A 17,042-nucleotide genomic window follows, 5' to 3' on the forward strand; every position below is an offset into this window, starting at 1 on the left:
GTTTATTAAGTTAGGGTCATGTTTGAACAGAATTTGGTATGGTGATCCCTGGTCTAGGAAAGGGCTAGGTTGTCTATTAATCAGAAATACAACATGATTAACATCAAAGCTCCAAAAACATTTAGGAAGAGATGATTGAAAAAGAAGAGATCTAGCTACTCCTAATATGTGTTGATGCTTTCTCTCAACTATCCCATTTTGTTGGGGAGTTTCAACACAAGTTGTCTCATGTGTGATTCCTTTTAAGGCATAGAAGTCAGTCATCCTAAACTCAAGGCCATTATCAGTCCTAATGCATTTGGTTTTGATACTGAATTGGGTTTCTACAAAGTTGACAAATCCTTTTAGCAGGCTAGAGGCTTCAGATTTAAGTCTCATAAGATAAATCCAAGTATGCCTTGATTTATCATCAACAATAGTTATAAAGTATCTATGACCATCTATAGAAGGAACAGATAGAGGACCTCATATATCAACATGAATAAGATCAAAAACATTTAAAGATTCAGATGTGCTATGCTGAAAGGGCAGTTTCTTCTGGTTAGCATATAAACAAGTTTCACAGGGATCAACAGAAGGTTTTATTTGAATGAAAGGAAACTGTTTTTGCATATTCACTAACTTGGCATGAGATAAATGTCCTAGCCTCTTATGCCATACATCATTCTTGTAAGTATTAAACTGATTTACATGAGGGACACTACTAATCAAACTATTGTTATTGACAATGTATAATCCTCCCCTAATCTCAGTTGCACCAATCATCCTCAAGGTATTCTGTTCCTGAATTACTTTTGAGAAAATTAATTCACAGTTAAGGGACACAGTAAGCTTGGAAACAGATATAATGTTAAATTTGAAAGAAGGAATGAAAAGAACATTGGATAGGTACAGGTTATTTGAAAAAAGAACAGTTCCAGCAATGTATGCAATAACATCACTCCCATTAGGCAGTTTCACATGGATAGGAGGTATTCTTTTGAAAGATTGGAAGTTTGACATTGAGTAGCAAACATGATCTGTTGCCCCAATGTCAAGTATCCAATCTTTTGATATTGATAAGTTATTTATAGTGTGTGAAATACCTGTTGGATTGGAGCTAATCTGATTGGTGATGTGCAAAGGTTGAGAGTTTGTTTGTTGTTGCTTCATTAGGGCCAATATGGCTTGCTGTTGGTCCATAGTGAATGGCATTGTTCCTGGATCATTTGAATTTTGTTCAGCATCAGTGTTGTTGTTGATTCCATCATCTTCATTACTCATAATATGGTTCACATTGTTGTTTGTTTTGAAACTAGGAGGATATCCATGTTTCTTGTAGTATACATCTATTGTATGCCCTGTCTTGTTGCAGTAGGTGCATATTTTTGTTCCTCTTCCTGAATAGCTTCTTCTTCTTCCTGATGTAGTGCCTCTAAATCCCCTTCCTCTAGCTCTTCCTCTGCCATATGCTTCATATGTATTGCTGGTCAACACCCTGGATTCATCATAAGGGTTGTTCAATTGCCTTTCTTGTTGAACGAGTAGAGAAAATGCCTTGTTGATGCTTGAGAGAGGTTCCATAAGCATAATTTGGGACCTTACTGCTGAGTATTGCTCATTTAATCCCTTCAAGAATCTCATGACATAGTCATTTTCCCTATAGGCTTTCACAATAGGAACCATAGTGCTCTTGCACTTGAATTCACACATACAGCAAGGAATGGGTCTAAAATTGTCCAGTTCTTGCCAAAGGTGCTTCAATTGGGTGTAGTAGGCATCAATTGAGAGATTACCTTGTCTTAATCTGTAAAGATCATCTTGAACATCACATATGCGGAAGATATCTCCTTGATAGTATCTTTCCTTCAAATCACTCCATACTTCAAATGCTGTCTCTAGCCAAAGAACACTCTCTACTATGGATGGATCCAGAGATTGATTGATCCATGACAAAACCAATGTGTTGCATCTATCCCAAGTGGCAAACAGAGGATCATCATTAAGAGGTTTTTGCAATTCACCATCTATGAATTGGAGCTTATTCTTGGTTTTCAGGGCCATAACCATAGCCTTTGACCAAGAATGGTAGTTTCCTCCCTTTAGAGGAACTGATACGAGAGCTGATCCAGGGTTCTCATTCGGATGTATGAAGTAAGGGCTTGATGGATCGCTTAAGACATTAGAGGCCATCAAGAATTCTTCGTGAAAGGAAAGGTTTAGAACCAAGATGAGATTAGGTACAGGTATGTAGGTGATAGAGGCGCAGCAGAGCTTATAGCTCTGATACCATCTTAAAAAGATGGTGTATCCATGATTGCAGCAAACAGCATGGAGGAGCAGAAGAAAGATAAGCACAATGGCAATGAGATTTGTAGAAGAAGAATGAGGGAAGAAGAAAAACTCAAGACACCATTCAATGAATATACCTCATACTCTTTATTGATCTTGCTTCAATTGATGATTTACATCAAAGCAGAACCAATTTATATACACTAACTGATTCCAAACAGAAAAGAGGAAGAGAAACAGAAACTTTCTAAAAGAGGAAAAACTGCCAAACCGAAAAACAAAATTAACAACCAAAAATTACCCAAAAAGGAAAGTTACAAAATAACCAAAAATAAAGCCTCTAAGATGTATCTTCTTGAGTAATTTTCTGATCAGCTCTCCATCTCTTCTCTTTATATTCACAATTTAACACTATTTGTATTTGTAATTTAGACTTTGGATTTATTAAAGTTGTTTGTTTATGAGAATTCTTACTTTGACTATAAATATGAATTATAAATTTGAGTATCTACATATATTAGATAATTTTTGTTACAGGTTTACACACCGTATATATATAAGCATGTATGTTTAGTTTAACCGGTTTAATCACATGCAGTTTAATTACTGAATCACTGGTTGAACCACTAGACCACTAAACCAGTACCCTCACCAATTTGATGACCGGTCCAATTTTAATAACATTGGTTTAAAAGCTATTTTTACACCATAAATAACTAATCTCTTTTCGTTTGTCTGTACCAATAAATGACACTTTCAAAATGGAACATTAACCGGTTGGTTTTTCTGGAATTTATAGTAAACTATATCTGAACCAGAAGCGGGTCATGCTAAACCCGACCCAACTTCTAAAAATATGATTATACCAAGCCAAACGCGGCTTAGTGAGTAGCAATAACAATGGCTAATGCTACAGAGTGCAACAGTTATTCATGCAAGAACAGTGATGAAACCCTAGCATGGATCAAAGCCATAATCGATTTCATAACCCCTTTTTCATTCTTAATCAATCCTCATGTCGTCAATTTCTTCACGGTACCATTCCACCACTGTAATTCATTCCATCTTAACAGCTATCACTGTTAATATTAATATAAAGTTATAAGATCAATTGTTTATGGTTAAATTATTTCAGGATAGACTATGGTTGAATGTTGATAAGGAATGGATGGATTTCTTGCGTGGAGAACCTGTTCAAAATCTTCTTTTGATACCTTCTGGAGTTATACAGGTTACTTTACTTTAATTACTGTCATTTTAATATCTTTATATTGTGGCGAGCTTTAACTTAATTTGATTTACGATAGAGCATCAATCCATGTAGCCGATCCCACTTAGTGGGATAAAGACTCAACTGTTGTCGTTGTTGAGGTTTAAGTGGTTAACTTAATTATACTTTATGTTTATGTTGTTTTATAAATTACACCATGTTATGAAACGGGTGGTGATTGAGGTTATTACATTCCTCTTATATTGTGAGGGACACTATGTTATCATTACACTTACCTGCCCTAAGGGTAGACGAGTGTAGCTTTGGAACAAGATGAATGTGAAGTGTAATTTCTCCCTGTTATTATATATTGAGTTTTAAAGGGTGAACTTGGCGCAAGGCTAAGGTTGTTCCTTACTGGCCATGCGGTCATGGATTCAAATCCGGGATACAACCTCTCTACTTGCGGGGTAAGGCTGCATAAGTCTACCCTCTCAAGACCCTATTAAGTGGGAGCCTCATGCATTAGGTTGCTCTTTTTATTTATTTATTTTATGTTGAGTTTTCTAGATTTATTTATTGAAGTGCTTTTTCTGTTGGTTTGAAATTGGTTTCTAGTTATAAGATGAATGGATAATTGGATCAGAGTAGAAAAGGATTTTTGTTATTCTAGTGAGGTGGTAGTTGATTTACATCCTAGAGAAAACATGTTCTTCTATTTAAGTTGGTCTTTGAGAGATGAGAAAGCCTACAATCATGTTAGTTGGGGTATTTTTGATAAATTCATGGATAGTAAAGGGTTTAAGGTTAGATGGAGAAATTGGATTTTGGGGAGCTTATCCTCTTTCTTTGTACTGTTCTAATAATATTTATTTCTTTCATTTAATTAATAAAACTCTAATTTGAAACATATTACTTCATTAGATTCTTACTAGTTATTTCTGCCTTGTGTGTTTTCTTTTTTATGAAAATCGTCGCAAGTTACTGTTGAAAGGCTCAGTAACTTGGTTGTTTGATGTAGTCTCCTTGGCTGTTGCAGTTAGTCTAGGTTGTGTTGAGCAACTTTGGAATAGGTTTTGGTAGTATCAAGTGGAAAAGGAAACATTGTGTAGTGCTTCGTAATAGTTTCCTACTTGGTATACCTTGCCAGTTTTCTAGCTACAGTTTTTAAGATAAACCTTCTTTACTTTGCCACTTGCCAGGAACAGAATAATTTATTTTCCTTTTATGTTATTCAGTCAATCTTTATTTATATGGGTTTTCATCAACTGATATCCAACAGCATTGGATGTATTTCTGTTTTCAAGTTTTCTTCTTTCTATATTTGTCCGTTGTCTCCCCTTTGCTTTATTCTGCAGATACCTTATTTTCTACTCTTCTATGCTTATACTATCCTTTGTTAATATCTTCTCTATAAAAAAAACTTGGTGGCAGGACCACTGGCCAACTTCTTTGAAGAACTTCATCCTAAAATTAAGATCTATGGTATTTCGTCAAGAACAAGCAGATATAGACACGGTATGTAATCTTTGCCCAGTGATTCACATTACCCTTGTAAAATCTGGGCAATGTCTTGTTGATTGAAATTTAATTAAGATAGTAAAGCAGCTGAATGAAATAGTGATGAACAAAGCCTATGACGGTTGGGGGATGTGTGATAATGCATCATTTGTCTTGGGCAACTTTTACCATGAAATAGTCTTAATCGAACTAGTACCGAATTTTCTGAAGCCCTTTCTTTCCGAGCCAATAAAAACTTAGTGCACATCAAATAACCTTAAATTTCAAGTAGGATGGTTATATCAAATCCATAGTCCAAATGTGCAATCCTCCATGTTAAGTATATTCTAAGATATATATTTTTTGTCAACTGATTTAATACGACCCAATTTTGGCCTTTACTCTTGCTATTTGTGCAAGATCAAAATAATGGTGAAGAAAATTTCTGAACTTAATAATAAGAAGGGGAATGTAAATTGTATACTTTATGTTTTCAGGCTATATTTATCTGGGACTTCTGTTTAACAGGATTTTTGATTAGTCTTGAATTTGTGATTTATAATTTGTCTTTTACTTGCAGGCATTACCTGGTCTGCAAATGACTTCAGTTAATAGCGTTCTAGCACAGGGCATGAATGTTAAGAAAAAACATGAAGTGAGTCACTAATGATCACATTTTATAATTTCTTTCTCTATGATCTTACAAGTTGCCCTGGACCCTGATGTTTTAGACTAGTAAATTGTGAGTCCTAGTTTTTGTTTTCCTTTTAAGCAATAAATTTATTGTCTTTCAACATCCCTGGTAAAAAGAATTTTGTGTGTGTAGGTAGAAGTTCTTTCTGCCGTTGTAAGCACAATTGCAGATAGTGTGAGAGCTCATACCATTGTTGATGTTGGTGCTGGTCAGGTGTGGCTTCATTTCTTTTGCTTACATTTCTTATTGGCAAGATGATGACGAACCTATGCCTGTTTGGCAGTTTGATGGACATTAAATGGTTAGATGTAATTATCTTCTGAATCCAAAGGGTGGAGTGATAGTACCCTCAATATCAAAAATGAAAATCTAAATATTGGTTGAACAATGAGAAAAAGTTATGACTTCATTTAGTGATGCTTTTGGTGTGTGTATTTACTCTTTTTTTGTGTACTATCTCTCAGTATAAAAATGAAAGTCTGTATATAGGTTGAACAATGGGCATAATTTCTGACCTTATTTAGGGATAATTTGGTCTGTGCATTAACTGCTTAATTTGTTGTTTCCATTAAATCCATCTGTCAAATATGAGGTTCTGTATATTAGTTGAGCAGTGAGCATAAATTATCATGCCTTCATTAATCATTAGTGATAATCTTGGTGTGTGAATTTGCTTTTTTGTTTTCTTAATTTTTCATATAATTTTATACAATATTTGTAGGGTTATCTTGCACAAGTCCTTGCCTTTCAATATCAGCACTCTGTCATTGCAATTGATGCATGTTCTCATCATGGAAGGGTTACTGGTGCACGTGCTGAACGAATTAAAAAGCACTATACATCACAGATGTTAAAATCCGGGTATGTTCTTATTTACTGCAGTTTTCCCTTATATTATGGAGTACCTACTATCTTCTTAGAGTGTACAAAACGACTAACTGACATGTTAAAGCAAGATGTGAACATTTTGCCTGTAATGAATTCCAAAAATAAATGTAATTTTTCACATCATGAATTTATACTTTAGAAAACAATTGATGTGAGGATATTAATGTGCATGGAAGGGTAATTGCAATTGGAATATGCTTTGGTAGATGTTCAGTTCCATGTTGACTTTATTGGGATTTTGATGTCTACACTCACTACTATTTTTATTAGTATTGTTGTTATTATTATTAGTATTCATTTGTGTTTATTCATTTTGTTCTAGATCAGGCATGCGGAAATTGAATGTGCCAAAGACAATCACATGTCGTGTGTTATCCATTGACACGTTGAAAACCTTGGTTGAGACATCTTTGCCTGGAGATGATACGGAGCAATCTAGGTTAGAAGGAGAAAGTGAAGAAGAGCAAGGGAAACTACATTGGCCTGGTGATGCAGACAAAAAACCTTCAACTGTTCTTGCTGGACTTCATGCCTGTGGCGATCTTTCAGTGACTATGCTGAAGTGAGTTTCAAAATATGGTTAATGCTTTTTTCTCAACCCTTCTCTTTAAGTTGTGAATTTGTTTGAATTACTTTAAATGCATATGAGGTTATGTTGGGACATGTCTCAAAACAGGTAAAGGATGTATAGTCGACTAACGCCTGATTCATTACATTAAAGCTTCATCTCTTCTTTGCAGTTACTTGTCTTACACTATTAACTCACCTTTTTGTTGATTTTCTCCATACAAAATTACTAGCATCCTATTTTATAAACCACTGTTTCTGTGAATATTACTTTCTTATATATAATCTACATTCTACTAAGTTGCTATTCTTCATTTCCTTTCTTTATTAGGACTTTCTTAGAGTGTGAAGATGTTAAAGCTGTGGTTAGTCTTGGTTGCTGTTACAATTTACTATCTGAAGAAAGCATTATGGATGCTGGTTCTCAATGTGGATTTCCAATGAGTCAATCTGTAAGATCCACTGGCTTATCACTTGGAAAAAGTGCACGTGATCTGGCTTGTCAGGTACATGATCCTCTCCTTCTCTCTCCCTCTCGACCTACTAGCATGCTAAACGTTGGGTGAAGTAGAATGATAAAAGGTAAGTAGCTGCTGATCTTAGGGACTCCTAACAGCAACCAGCTTAGGGTTTTGTAAATGGACTATCTTGATTTTTATTATGGAATATAACGCAAAACTTTCTATTGGTGTATTGTTTTATTTTTCTAATGTTAATTCTTTCTTAAGTGAGTTTCCAAATCTTGGTGCTTCATGCTTTAATGCATTAAAGTCCCCTAGCAACATTCACCTTTGACTACCTTGAAATGTGTTGCCACTAGTGGATATATAATATATTACAATTAGTGCTATACCACTTATTGCATGATTTATATGCACAGTGAGATTAAATGTAGAACTTAGTCATTCATAATTAAACCATTAAGCTTAGTGCATGGTTCAAGTAAAGCAGAAGAAGTTAATGGTATAATCATGCATATTGCCATTAAGGACATATATACGGCGTTTGTAAAAAAGGCAAATGCCGCATATATATCCTTAATGGCAATATGCATGATTATACCATTAACTTCTTATGCTTTACTTGAATCATGCACTAAACTTGTGATGAATGTACTATTCATGTGAGCTTCATGGTTTAAGTTATTAGTTATATGAATTTACTGTTTTCTTACCTTTTTAAGTTTTCAGTTTCACATTGGAGTCACACGGGAGAAATTTACCGTACTAACTGCATTTTATCTTGTTAGAGTGCAGAGAGATGGAGGAGCCTGGATATGCATGCTGGTATTCATAACTTTGAGTTGCATGCTTTTCGTGCTGCTTTTCAAATGGTACTGAATTATCACTCAGTTCTGTGGTCTGTTATTCACAACTTCCTTTTATTCCAACCTTCTTTATCTTGCCAATAACTTACAGTCTAAAGATTTAAGAAAAAAAGTAGGCGGCTACTTACAGTTGTTTCTCCTGCTTTCAAAAAATGTACTAAGTTAATGAGACCATGAGATCCATTTCAGCTGACTAGACCAGATCTAATTTGCTTGTCAATCTTGTTGTAGATGGCATATGATGAGATGATCATAATGTCAATTACATACTCTGCCCTCCATAAAATTCCTGGAAAGTGAGCCATATTTGAGAATTTAAGCAGTGGTATCTATTACCTCTGTGCAACTTGCTTAATATAAATGGTGGCGTTGTAGAGATGTATAAGCTATGAAACTTTATTCTGCAATTTACATTTACTATATCTTCTATTATCGAGTCTTCGTTGAAGTGCTTAAAGGATCTTTCATCTTTGTTTCATGATCTTGCGTTATGCTTAGTACCCTTTCTTGTTCTTGTTCCTGTCCATACTTCACTTAGTACTATTCCTGGTCAATTGGCATTTTGTATTGTGTATGGAAAAAATATAGAGCAGTGAGATCAACATGCTTCTTGGAAATTAGAATAGACAGATACAATGCTTGAATCACCTTGGAAAAAATCGCTATATAATGTTATTCTTTCTACTGTTGCATTCTTATCTAGTACCTAGGCATGGCTCCTCCTTTTTCAATGGTTCTTTATAAACATTGCCTTTTCCCTATATGTCAGATTCTTTGGCTAATTATATGTATAAATTTTTCTCCTGAAGGTTCTTTCTAAATTTTACCCAGAAGTTGTGATGAGTACTCCCTCAATTGGGCGCAAAGGGAAAGCTCTACGTCGGCGACAACAAAGGAGATCTGCTGAGTCCCAGCACCATCAAGGAAGTATTGGTCACATAAGACCAAAATCTTCTGTGTGGCCTGCAGAATCAGAAAATGGTATTTGAATCATGTCCTTTTTGAGAGTTTATGGCTGTTACTTTATGATTACAAAATCCTTTTTTTCTTTTATCTATCCATCTAACAATACAAAAGGTGGGAAATAGATAGAACTTAAGATGCAGTGAGATAGGGAACAATGATCTTAAATTATGGGGTTTCTTTGTCGAATATGAAGGTGGATTGACAATCTTTTCTTTAGTAGTTTACCTTGATTGTTTAGTTCTCATGGTTTTAAAATCATTATGAGACGGTGTTTCGGCTGAAACATAACGGTTTCGGGAGTGGGTGATACCTCATCAAGCCAAAATCATCGGTAAAAGAACGGTTTTGCCGCCGCGACAGACCGATGTTGTGGCCATAAAGAACGAGATGAGCGCTGTCTCCACCGCAACAGAGATTTTCAAATGTATAAAAATTCAATCCTTTTGTTCATAACTCCTCCAAATCAATTCCTGACCTTATTTCCTTCACTCCCTTGCTCTTCTCTGCTGCTCATCCTACTAGATCTTTTCCCATTGAGCTCTGTAACTCTATGTCACAGTGCTTGTCGTTGACGGTAGCTGGTTGCTCCATGCCTCCATCATGGTCACAGCAGCTTTGTTGCCGTCCACAGCTCGCTCTAGGTTGTAGGTTACTTCATTGTCGGTCCAAGGTCGCCAGTCGCATTTCACTTTGATGGTCAATGCACACATTGGTTTGGTCAATGCTTGATCTTTGATGAGATATTGTAGATCTTTGTTTTTTGATGATAGTAGACTTGTAGATCTGATCATTATGCAGAGTAGTTATTAGCTTTTGGTACTGGTGGTTTGATTGGGGGAGAAGAAATTAAGGTTTTACATTTTAAATAAAAATTAATAATCTGGAACCATCAGTCTGCTTGATAAGAAAATGGTATGGAACCTTTCGCCTAATTGCAAATTTATTAATCTATTTTTTTACATTGAATATAATAATGAATATAACATATTATTAATTTTAGAATAGAATAGATAATTTTAATGTGATTTGGCTAAGCTGTGAATAATTCACACCTCAAAGATTGCAATCTATGTTGCAACACCTGTAATGGCAAGCTAGTTCTTATATCTTTTATTCTCTTTTGGGAGGTTACTTTTTCCCTGTTCTTATGCGTATTTCTCTCACCTCTAATAATTTTTCTCTTTTATCCATAAAAGCCTTGTAATACTTTTTTGCACCTATATCGCTATAAAAGTAGAGGCTTTAAAAGTTGAAATATGTGATAGGATATTCTTAGCATGCTTAGTTAAATTAACTTCTGATTGTTCTGGCACTGTGTTCTGTGCTTAGCCTTTCTCAATGTGTTACAGATGGGATTATGACCTCGGTGTTGGATATACAGGCCTTACCTAGTGAAATTCTTAATGCAAAAGCTGGATGTGAGGAGACTAAATCTGATAACAAATTTTTACATTTTGAGAATTTCTGCCGGTCTGGATTATCTCATCTTGGGATTGAACAATCACTTGATATAAACCTTCAGAGCGTATGGAAGGAAGCTGAACCATTTTCTGTACGTCAATTCCAATTCTTATATTACTTTTTTATAGGCAATTTGTTATATTACTAAATCATAATGCTTTTTTATAGGCTGTTTAAGCTGCAAACATGTTTGTTAATGTAAATGTAAAAATTCAACCTCGAAGTGCTAATGGAATTTTGTAGTGGCAAGCAGATTGATTAGTTGCATCTTTAGTTGGATTTTAATATGTAAGAAATTAAATCATCAAAATAGTATGGGTTACTTGGTTGTCTGGTTTTTGTTTAATAATCTTGGTTTTACTAGGATAAGATTTATATCCTGCACAATGTGGTAAATTTGACATGAAAAAATGACTTTCAAAGCCAAAAGCCTTTGGTACATTGTGCAATATGTGTTTACATAGACTGTAGAATGTTGGTATTCTAGGTAAATTGGTAAAATTATTATTTTTCAATGTTTATATTTCTATCCATTGGTTGTACATTCTTGGTACCATGTCAAATATAATTTTGGTTATAAACGAAAGTTTTCTGCAACATATAGTATTTTAGTTGGATTGCATTTAGAAAGTTCTTTTTAAGCTGTAACTGGAGCCAGAGAGTTTCCAAGTAGGCTAGTACTTAGTGTCACAATTGTGCACAGGATCTTATAGGACCTTATTGGTCTCTGAGAGCTGCTTTGGGGCCTCTTTTGGAAACTCTTATTCTGCTTGATAGACTATTATTTCTTCAAGAGCAAGGTAGTGAATTGGAAGCCTACTTGTTACCAATTTTTGACCCAAACATATCCCCAAGAAATGTGGCCATAATTGCAAAAAAGGTTGACAAAGATGTAAGATCCTGCTGTGTCTGAACTCTGAAAGGTAAATATTCTGTCTGTGTGTCACTTATGTGTATGACTTAGTGATTTAATCCGGTTATCCAATCATGTCTCCTTTAAATATCCTATATCTTGTTACTCTGTTACAGGACACATCCCATTTTCTTAATTTTAGAGAAAAAAAGATGTGATGTATGAAGAGGATCTTCAAGCATAACTATCTCAGCATCAACAGGTTTTTGAAGCCATATACACTGAAAATTGCAAATTTTAGAGTGGAGGTTCTTTATTAGATCCTTTCTTTGGTTGCATTCTTTCTTAACATGTAAACATTATTAAATCTGTCAAACCAATATGAATCCCCTTTGTTGTTTCGCACTGCTGATTTACCCGACTTTCTTGTGAGTCAGTTCCATACGGACAAGGTCATGACGCTGCTAGTCTGTTAGCATTGCTCAATTCCATTGCTTCCCATCTCTCTTTGGAAAAAGGTTGTTACTCACCATGAACACTTTAGTGTCTTGAGTAGCTAGGCTTGTATACTACTAATTATTTAGCTACATGAATCTTTATGTTACCAATCTTCCCATTGTTTTTCCCATGTGGGCATGAAGTTTTGGATTACTTGCTCAAGTGTTGTGTTCTAAGTATATATTGCTATAAGTATATTCCAATGATATTTGCTGAAAATGTGTAATATATGTTGGGGTTTCATAGTCTATGGTCCTTTAAGAAGTTAATAGTTTGACCCAAATTATTAGTGAAAGCTGCAGCTGCAGAGATTTTTTCTGTACTTCCTTTTTCCTATACTGTGTAAACCCAGATTGATATTCAATTATAAAATAATTACTCTCAAGTTAATTTTATCCAGGATAGAAATGATAATATTTTGATAGGAAATTGTAACATTGGATCCTTTTATGCTATCATGTAAGAGTTGAAAGAAAGACATGCCTTATTAGTGGTGGATATAGCCAAAAAGGTTTTGGAGGAGCTGCTAGGTTTAGCTATAATGATTTAACCATCATATATAGGGTGAGATGAATTTATTAACTCATCAAGGTTTAAAATAATGCACTAATGATTTATTTAGGGTGAGATGAATTTATTAACTCATCAAGGAAGGTAGATAATCGTTTCAAATAAAGTTATGTCTCTACTAGGCACGTCAACAACATTATCAATATTAGAATTTATCTTGAGCACGGACAAAAAGTTTTGTCAAAGCATGTTAACCATAAGCTAGGGTAGTCCTTTTGAATTTGAAGGAAGGGAAAGGGATGTCTCAGGAAAGGTATAAGAGTAATTAAATATAATTGTCATACGACTTTCAAATTTTTTATTTCATTCTCTTTCAAAAATCAAGTTGAAGTTTATTTGCAAGTTAAATTTGGGAAAGAAAAAAAATAAAAATGAAAGGCTTGAGTATAATCTTATATGTGTATTTCATGATTCTCAAATCTTTTTATTTCATTTATTACTTTCCGAAAAACAAATTGCAAATTGTTTGTAAATTAATAATATTTTGATAGTTAATTACTTAATTTAAAATGAGTATAATTGAAGAAAAACAGAAGTAAGAATGGAAAATAGTCTTACAAACATGCCTTTAATGTGATTTATTTAAATAAAAGATTTGATTTTCACCCCACAATTTTAATTTCATCCCCATTTTTTTCCTTCTAAAATTCCCAAAACACATTTCCACTAAATCTAAACACACCAACTCATCTCCCCCTCATTCCCATATCACACCACGCACTCATAATTACTAAGTGGGAAGGATATTTTAAGTTTTTCAAACCCTTAAAATAATATTTATTATCTGTTTATATTTTTATTGTTTTCTGTATCGATCTAAGTTCGGCCCAATAATAGTACATCCACTATTCTTTACAAGCCCAATAAAAAGCCTAACCTAAAATCACAAACATACAAAACCAGAACATCAAAAAACAGAACAACAACAACGTTGTTCATTACACTCTCACTCCTTAAACCCTATATCATTCTCTTCCTCCATTTCTTCTCCTTAAACCCTAACCGCTCTTCCGCCATGGCCATCGTCATCACCGCCGACACGGTTCAACGCGCCGTCGACTCTCTCCTCAAATGGCGCACTTCCCAATCCCAAACCCAAACCCCAAAACTCTTCGACCAAGACGATGAATTTGTCTACCTCATCCTCACTCTCAAGAAGGTTCCACCAAAGGGGCGCGTGAACCCACACAAGGTTCCACTTCCTCATTCTCTAACGTCTGAATTCTCTGAACGCTGCTTAATCATTGATGATAGACCCAAATCTAATCTCACGAAAGCAGATTCTCAGAAGAAGATCAAATCTGAGAATATTCCGATTTCGAAGGTTTTGAAGCTCTCCAAGTTGGCTTCTGATTACCGTGCTTTTGAGGCGAAGCGTAAGTTGTGTAATTCTTATGATATGTTTTTTGCTGATAAGAGGATTGTGCCATTGCTGCCTAGGTTGTTAGGGAAGCAGTTTTTTAAGAAGAAGAAGGTTCCAGTGCCGTTGGATTTGAAGAAGAATAATTGGAAGGAGCAGGTTGAGAAGGCGTTGTCTTCGGGTTTGTTGACGCTTAGGACTGGGACTTGTAGTGTTGTTAGGGTTGCGAAGCTGAGTATGGAGAGGGATGAGATTGTGGAGAATGTGATTGCGGCAATTGGTGGGGTTGTTGAGATTATTCCGAAGAAATGGGGGAATGTGAGGTCTTTTCATGTTAAGTTGTTGGAGTCGCTCGCGCTTCCGGTTTATCAGGCTGTTCCGGATATCAAGTTGAGGATTGATGGAAGTAAGGCTGAGGAGGAGGAAGCTGAGTTGAAGAAGAAGGAGGAGAGCGAGAAGGAGGAGGAGAGTGAGGGTGGAGAGGTTAGTGATCGGAAAGCGGGGAAGAAGAAGGGGAGGATTCATCAAGTTAGGTATATGGATGATGATAAAGTTGATGAGGATGCTGTTGAAGATAAGTCGGGTGGTTTGGATGGTAATAAGGATGCTGTTGATTCCGACATTGATGAAAAGGGTAGTGCGGAATTGGTGAGTAAGAAGAGAAAGAAAGGCGTGAAAGTTGGTAATGGAGCTGTAAGTGAGTTGAGCAGTGTCAAGAAGCTGAAGAAATCTGCCAAGGAAAGCAGCAAACAGAAGAAGAAAGAAGTGAAGGAGAACTCGGCCAAGCAAAGTAAAACCGAGGATGAAGAGTCTGCTGGCAAGAAGAAGAAGAAGGCGATCAAGCAAAATAAAAGTGAGGATGAAGAGTCGGCTGACAAGAAAAAGAAGGTGATCAAGCAAAATGAAACTGTGGAGGAAGAGTCTGCTGGCAAGAAGAAGAAGGTGATCAAGCAAAATAAAAGTGAGGATGAAGAGTCTGCTGGCAAGAAGAGGAAGGTGATCAAGCAAAATAAAAGTGAAGATGAAGAGTCTGCTGGCAAGAAGAAGAAGGTGATCAAGCAAAGTAAAAGTGAGGATGACGTGTCCGGCAAGAAGAAGAAGGTAATCAAGCAAACTAAAAGTGAGGATGACGCTTCTGGCAAGAAGAAGAACAAGGGAGTGGATGGCAAAGCTAAGGTTAAGAGAGGTAAGAAGTCTGCATAGGTTAGTTGATGCCTGAGTATTTGCTGTTAGGGTTTCACTCTATTTGATGCGGCTCTGTGAGATTTGCCTATTGAGTATTCTAGCAGATTTTTGAACGTTTTATTTTGTGGCATTTATTGTACTTCGTTTTTGTTGTTTTTATGATTTGCTAATTTTTATTTTCTATACTTGAGTTTTAGAATGGTTCTCAACAGGAATCGGAATATTGTTTTAGTTTAGAGTTATCTCTAAGTTACTTATATATTGCATTTTTGTCAAAATCAATATATTGTGGGATGAAATTAGGTGTTTCACTTCAAGCTAAAACCATTATATCAAGGAAATGAAATCATTGAACTATGAAAGAATGTTGAAAGCAAATCATATTCTCAGTAGGTTGAGGATTTCCTCTACTCAAACAAGACATTGTCTTGCATTAGCTTAAATTCCATACCTTTGTTTCTAGATTAGATGCCTATGATGAAAAAATTAGTATTATCCTGCTTTTTTGTTCAGAGTTTTTCGTTTTTTGAAGTTAAGAATAATGGAAATTAGCAATTTGTAACTATCCACCCAATTGGTCAGCAGTTGAAGTGGTTATTTTCTAGAGTGTTCGGAGTTGAATGGCTTGTATGGTTTACAAATCAGTCTTGGATTAAAAATTTGCAATACCATTCACATCGGATATATCAGTCACCTCCCCATGACTCTCCATACTGAGAAATTAAATCATGCATGCTTGTAGAATTTTAGAGCCAATTTTATTGTTTTGATTCTAGAGCTACTAAAATATTTATATACTGCAATTCTTTTATCGGCTTTCCTCTGTGATCAACGCTTTCCACTGTGTTGGACTGAATTACTTGCAAAAGTGTTGCTTATTCTTTTCAGTAGCCAAGTATGCATGAAAGATATCACAGTTTTAGAAGCTAATAGTTTTGGCCCAAATTCTTCTATACTCTTGTCTTGCATATTTTTGTACCCTAATTTGTTGTTGTGTTTTAATTTTAGTATGTTAGGAAGTTAATTTCCCAAGGAAATATGGTAAAGTAACATGAATACCCTTTCAATCTATTTTTCTTCCTGGTAGGCAAAATCAGCCTTTCAAATCTATTTTTCTTCTATACTCTAGTTTTGATATTCTGTTAAATGATTATTTATTTACATTATTTAAAGGGTGTTTCAACATCTTCAAGGATCAGTTTTTTCCCTTAAAGCTATTGAGTTTAAGTTGCATGGTTTGTGAACACAATTACATTGTGAATAACTACCAAGACAACTGTTTGTTCTTATTGTTATACATGATTTTTTGTCAAAAACAACGAATAAATTGTTCAGATTGTAGATATTTGTACTGATTGGAATAGATCTTTAAACTTAATTCCATGCTATATCCAACCTAAAAGTAGGATTCATCTTGCTTGCGGATTATGCTATTGGTAGTGAACCAAACATGTAATTTTCAGATATGAACCCTGTTTTTATTGTATTGATGTGCATGAATGTGTTGAACATAGGCTTGATGTGTTGCATCCATAAATGTTTATTCTTGTTTTGTTTTCTCATGATTCCCTCTCAAATTTTATGCTCTATGCCTCCACCATTATTAGTTGAAACTACATTCCAGTTTGGCTAAAATAGCCATGCATTCCATAATCTTTGGCTATTGACATATCAAAATGATTATTTGTATAG

The 17,042-nt window shown here is 35.1% G+C and overlaps 2 protein-coding genes across 5 annotated transcripts; both read left to right on the forward strand.

Annotated features, from left to right (window-relative positions):
* Positions 3,109-12,610, forward strand: LOC109348028 (protein RRNAD1). 2 transcript variants are annotated; one of them, XM_019588208.1, is made up of 13 exons: positions 3,109-3,306; positions 3,407-3,502; positions 4,916-4,999; positions 5,562-5,636; positions 5,808-5,888; positions 6,397-6,536; positions 6,886-7,125; positions 7,462-7,636; positions 8,380-8,463; positions 9,267-9,438; positions 10,773-10,975; positions 11,588-11,807; positions 11,914-12,610. In XM_019588208.1, the coding sequence occupies exons 1-12, from the start codon at positions 3,172-3,174 to the stop codon at positions 11,795-11,797; spliced, it is 1,695 nt and encodes a 564-aa protein (XP_019443753.1). In that variant the 5' UTR covers positions 3,109-3,171; the 3' UTR covers positions 11,798-11,807; positions 11,914-12,610. The 2 variants fall into 2 exon arrangements, with proteins under 2 accessions (XP_019443753.1, XP_019443754.1); XM_019588209.1 differs by lacking the exons at positions 3,109-3,306; positions 3,407-3,502 and adding an exon at positions 3,649-3,951.
* On the forward strand, positions 13,711-15,630 carry LOC109348029 (ribosomal L1 domain-containing protein 1-like). 3 transcript variants are annotated; one of them, XM_019588211.1, is made up of 2 exons: positions 13,711-15,161; positions 15,216-15,630. In XM_019588211.1, the coding sequence occupies exons 1-2, from the start codon at positions 13,821-13,823 to the stop codon at positions 15,366-15,368; spliced, it is 1,494 nt and encodes a 497-aa protein (XP_019443756.1). In that variant the 5' UTR covers positions 13,711-13,820; the 3' UTR covers positions 15,369-15,630. The 3 variants fall into 3 exon arrangements, with proteins under 3 accessions (XP_019443756.1, XP_019443757.1, XP_019443755.1); XM_019588212.1 differs by having other exon boundaries at positions 13,712-14,999; positions 15,162-15,630; XM_019588210.1 differs by having other exon boundaries at positions 13,713-15,630.

The sequence above is a fragment of the Lupinus angustifolius genome, chromosome LG05 (genome assembly GCF_001865875.1).
Source record: "Lupinus angustifolius cultivar Tanjil chromosome LG05, LupAngTanjil_v1.0, whole genome shotgun sequence".
Lineage (NCBI taxonomy): Eukaryota > Viridiplantae > Streptophyta > Magnoliopsida > Fabales > Fabaceae > Lupinus > Lupinus angustifolius.

What these genes read in the sequence shown, in the direction of transcription:
- LOC109348028 (XM_019588208.1), top strand. Translation starts at nt 3,172, where the DNA reads ATGGCTAATGCTACAGAGTGCAACAGTTATTCATGCAAGAACAGTGAT. An exon ending in ATGTTAAGAAAAAACATGAA is followed by an intron (nt 5,637 to 5,807) that starts GTGAGTCACTAA and finishes TTGTGTGTGTAG; the next exon opens with GTAGAAGTTCTTTCTGCCGT. An exon ending in CTTTCAGTGACTATGCTGAA is followed by an intron (nt 7,126 to 7,461) that starts GTGAGTTTCAAA and finishes TTTCTTTATTAG; the next exon opens with GACTTTCTTAGAGTGTGAAG.
- LOC109348029 (XM_019588210.1), top strand. Translation starts at nt 13,821, where the DNA reads ATGGCCATCGTCATCACCGCCGACACGGTTCAACGCGCCGTCGACTCT.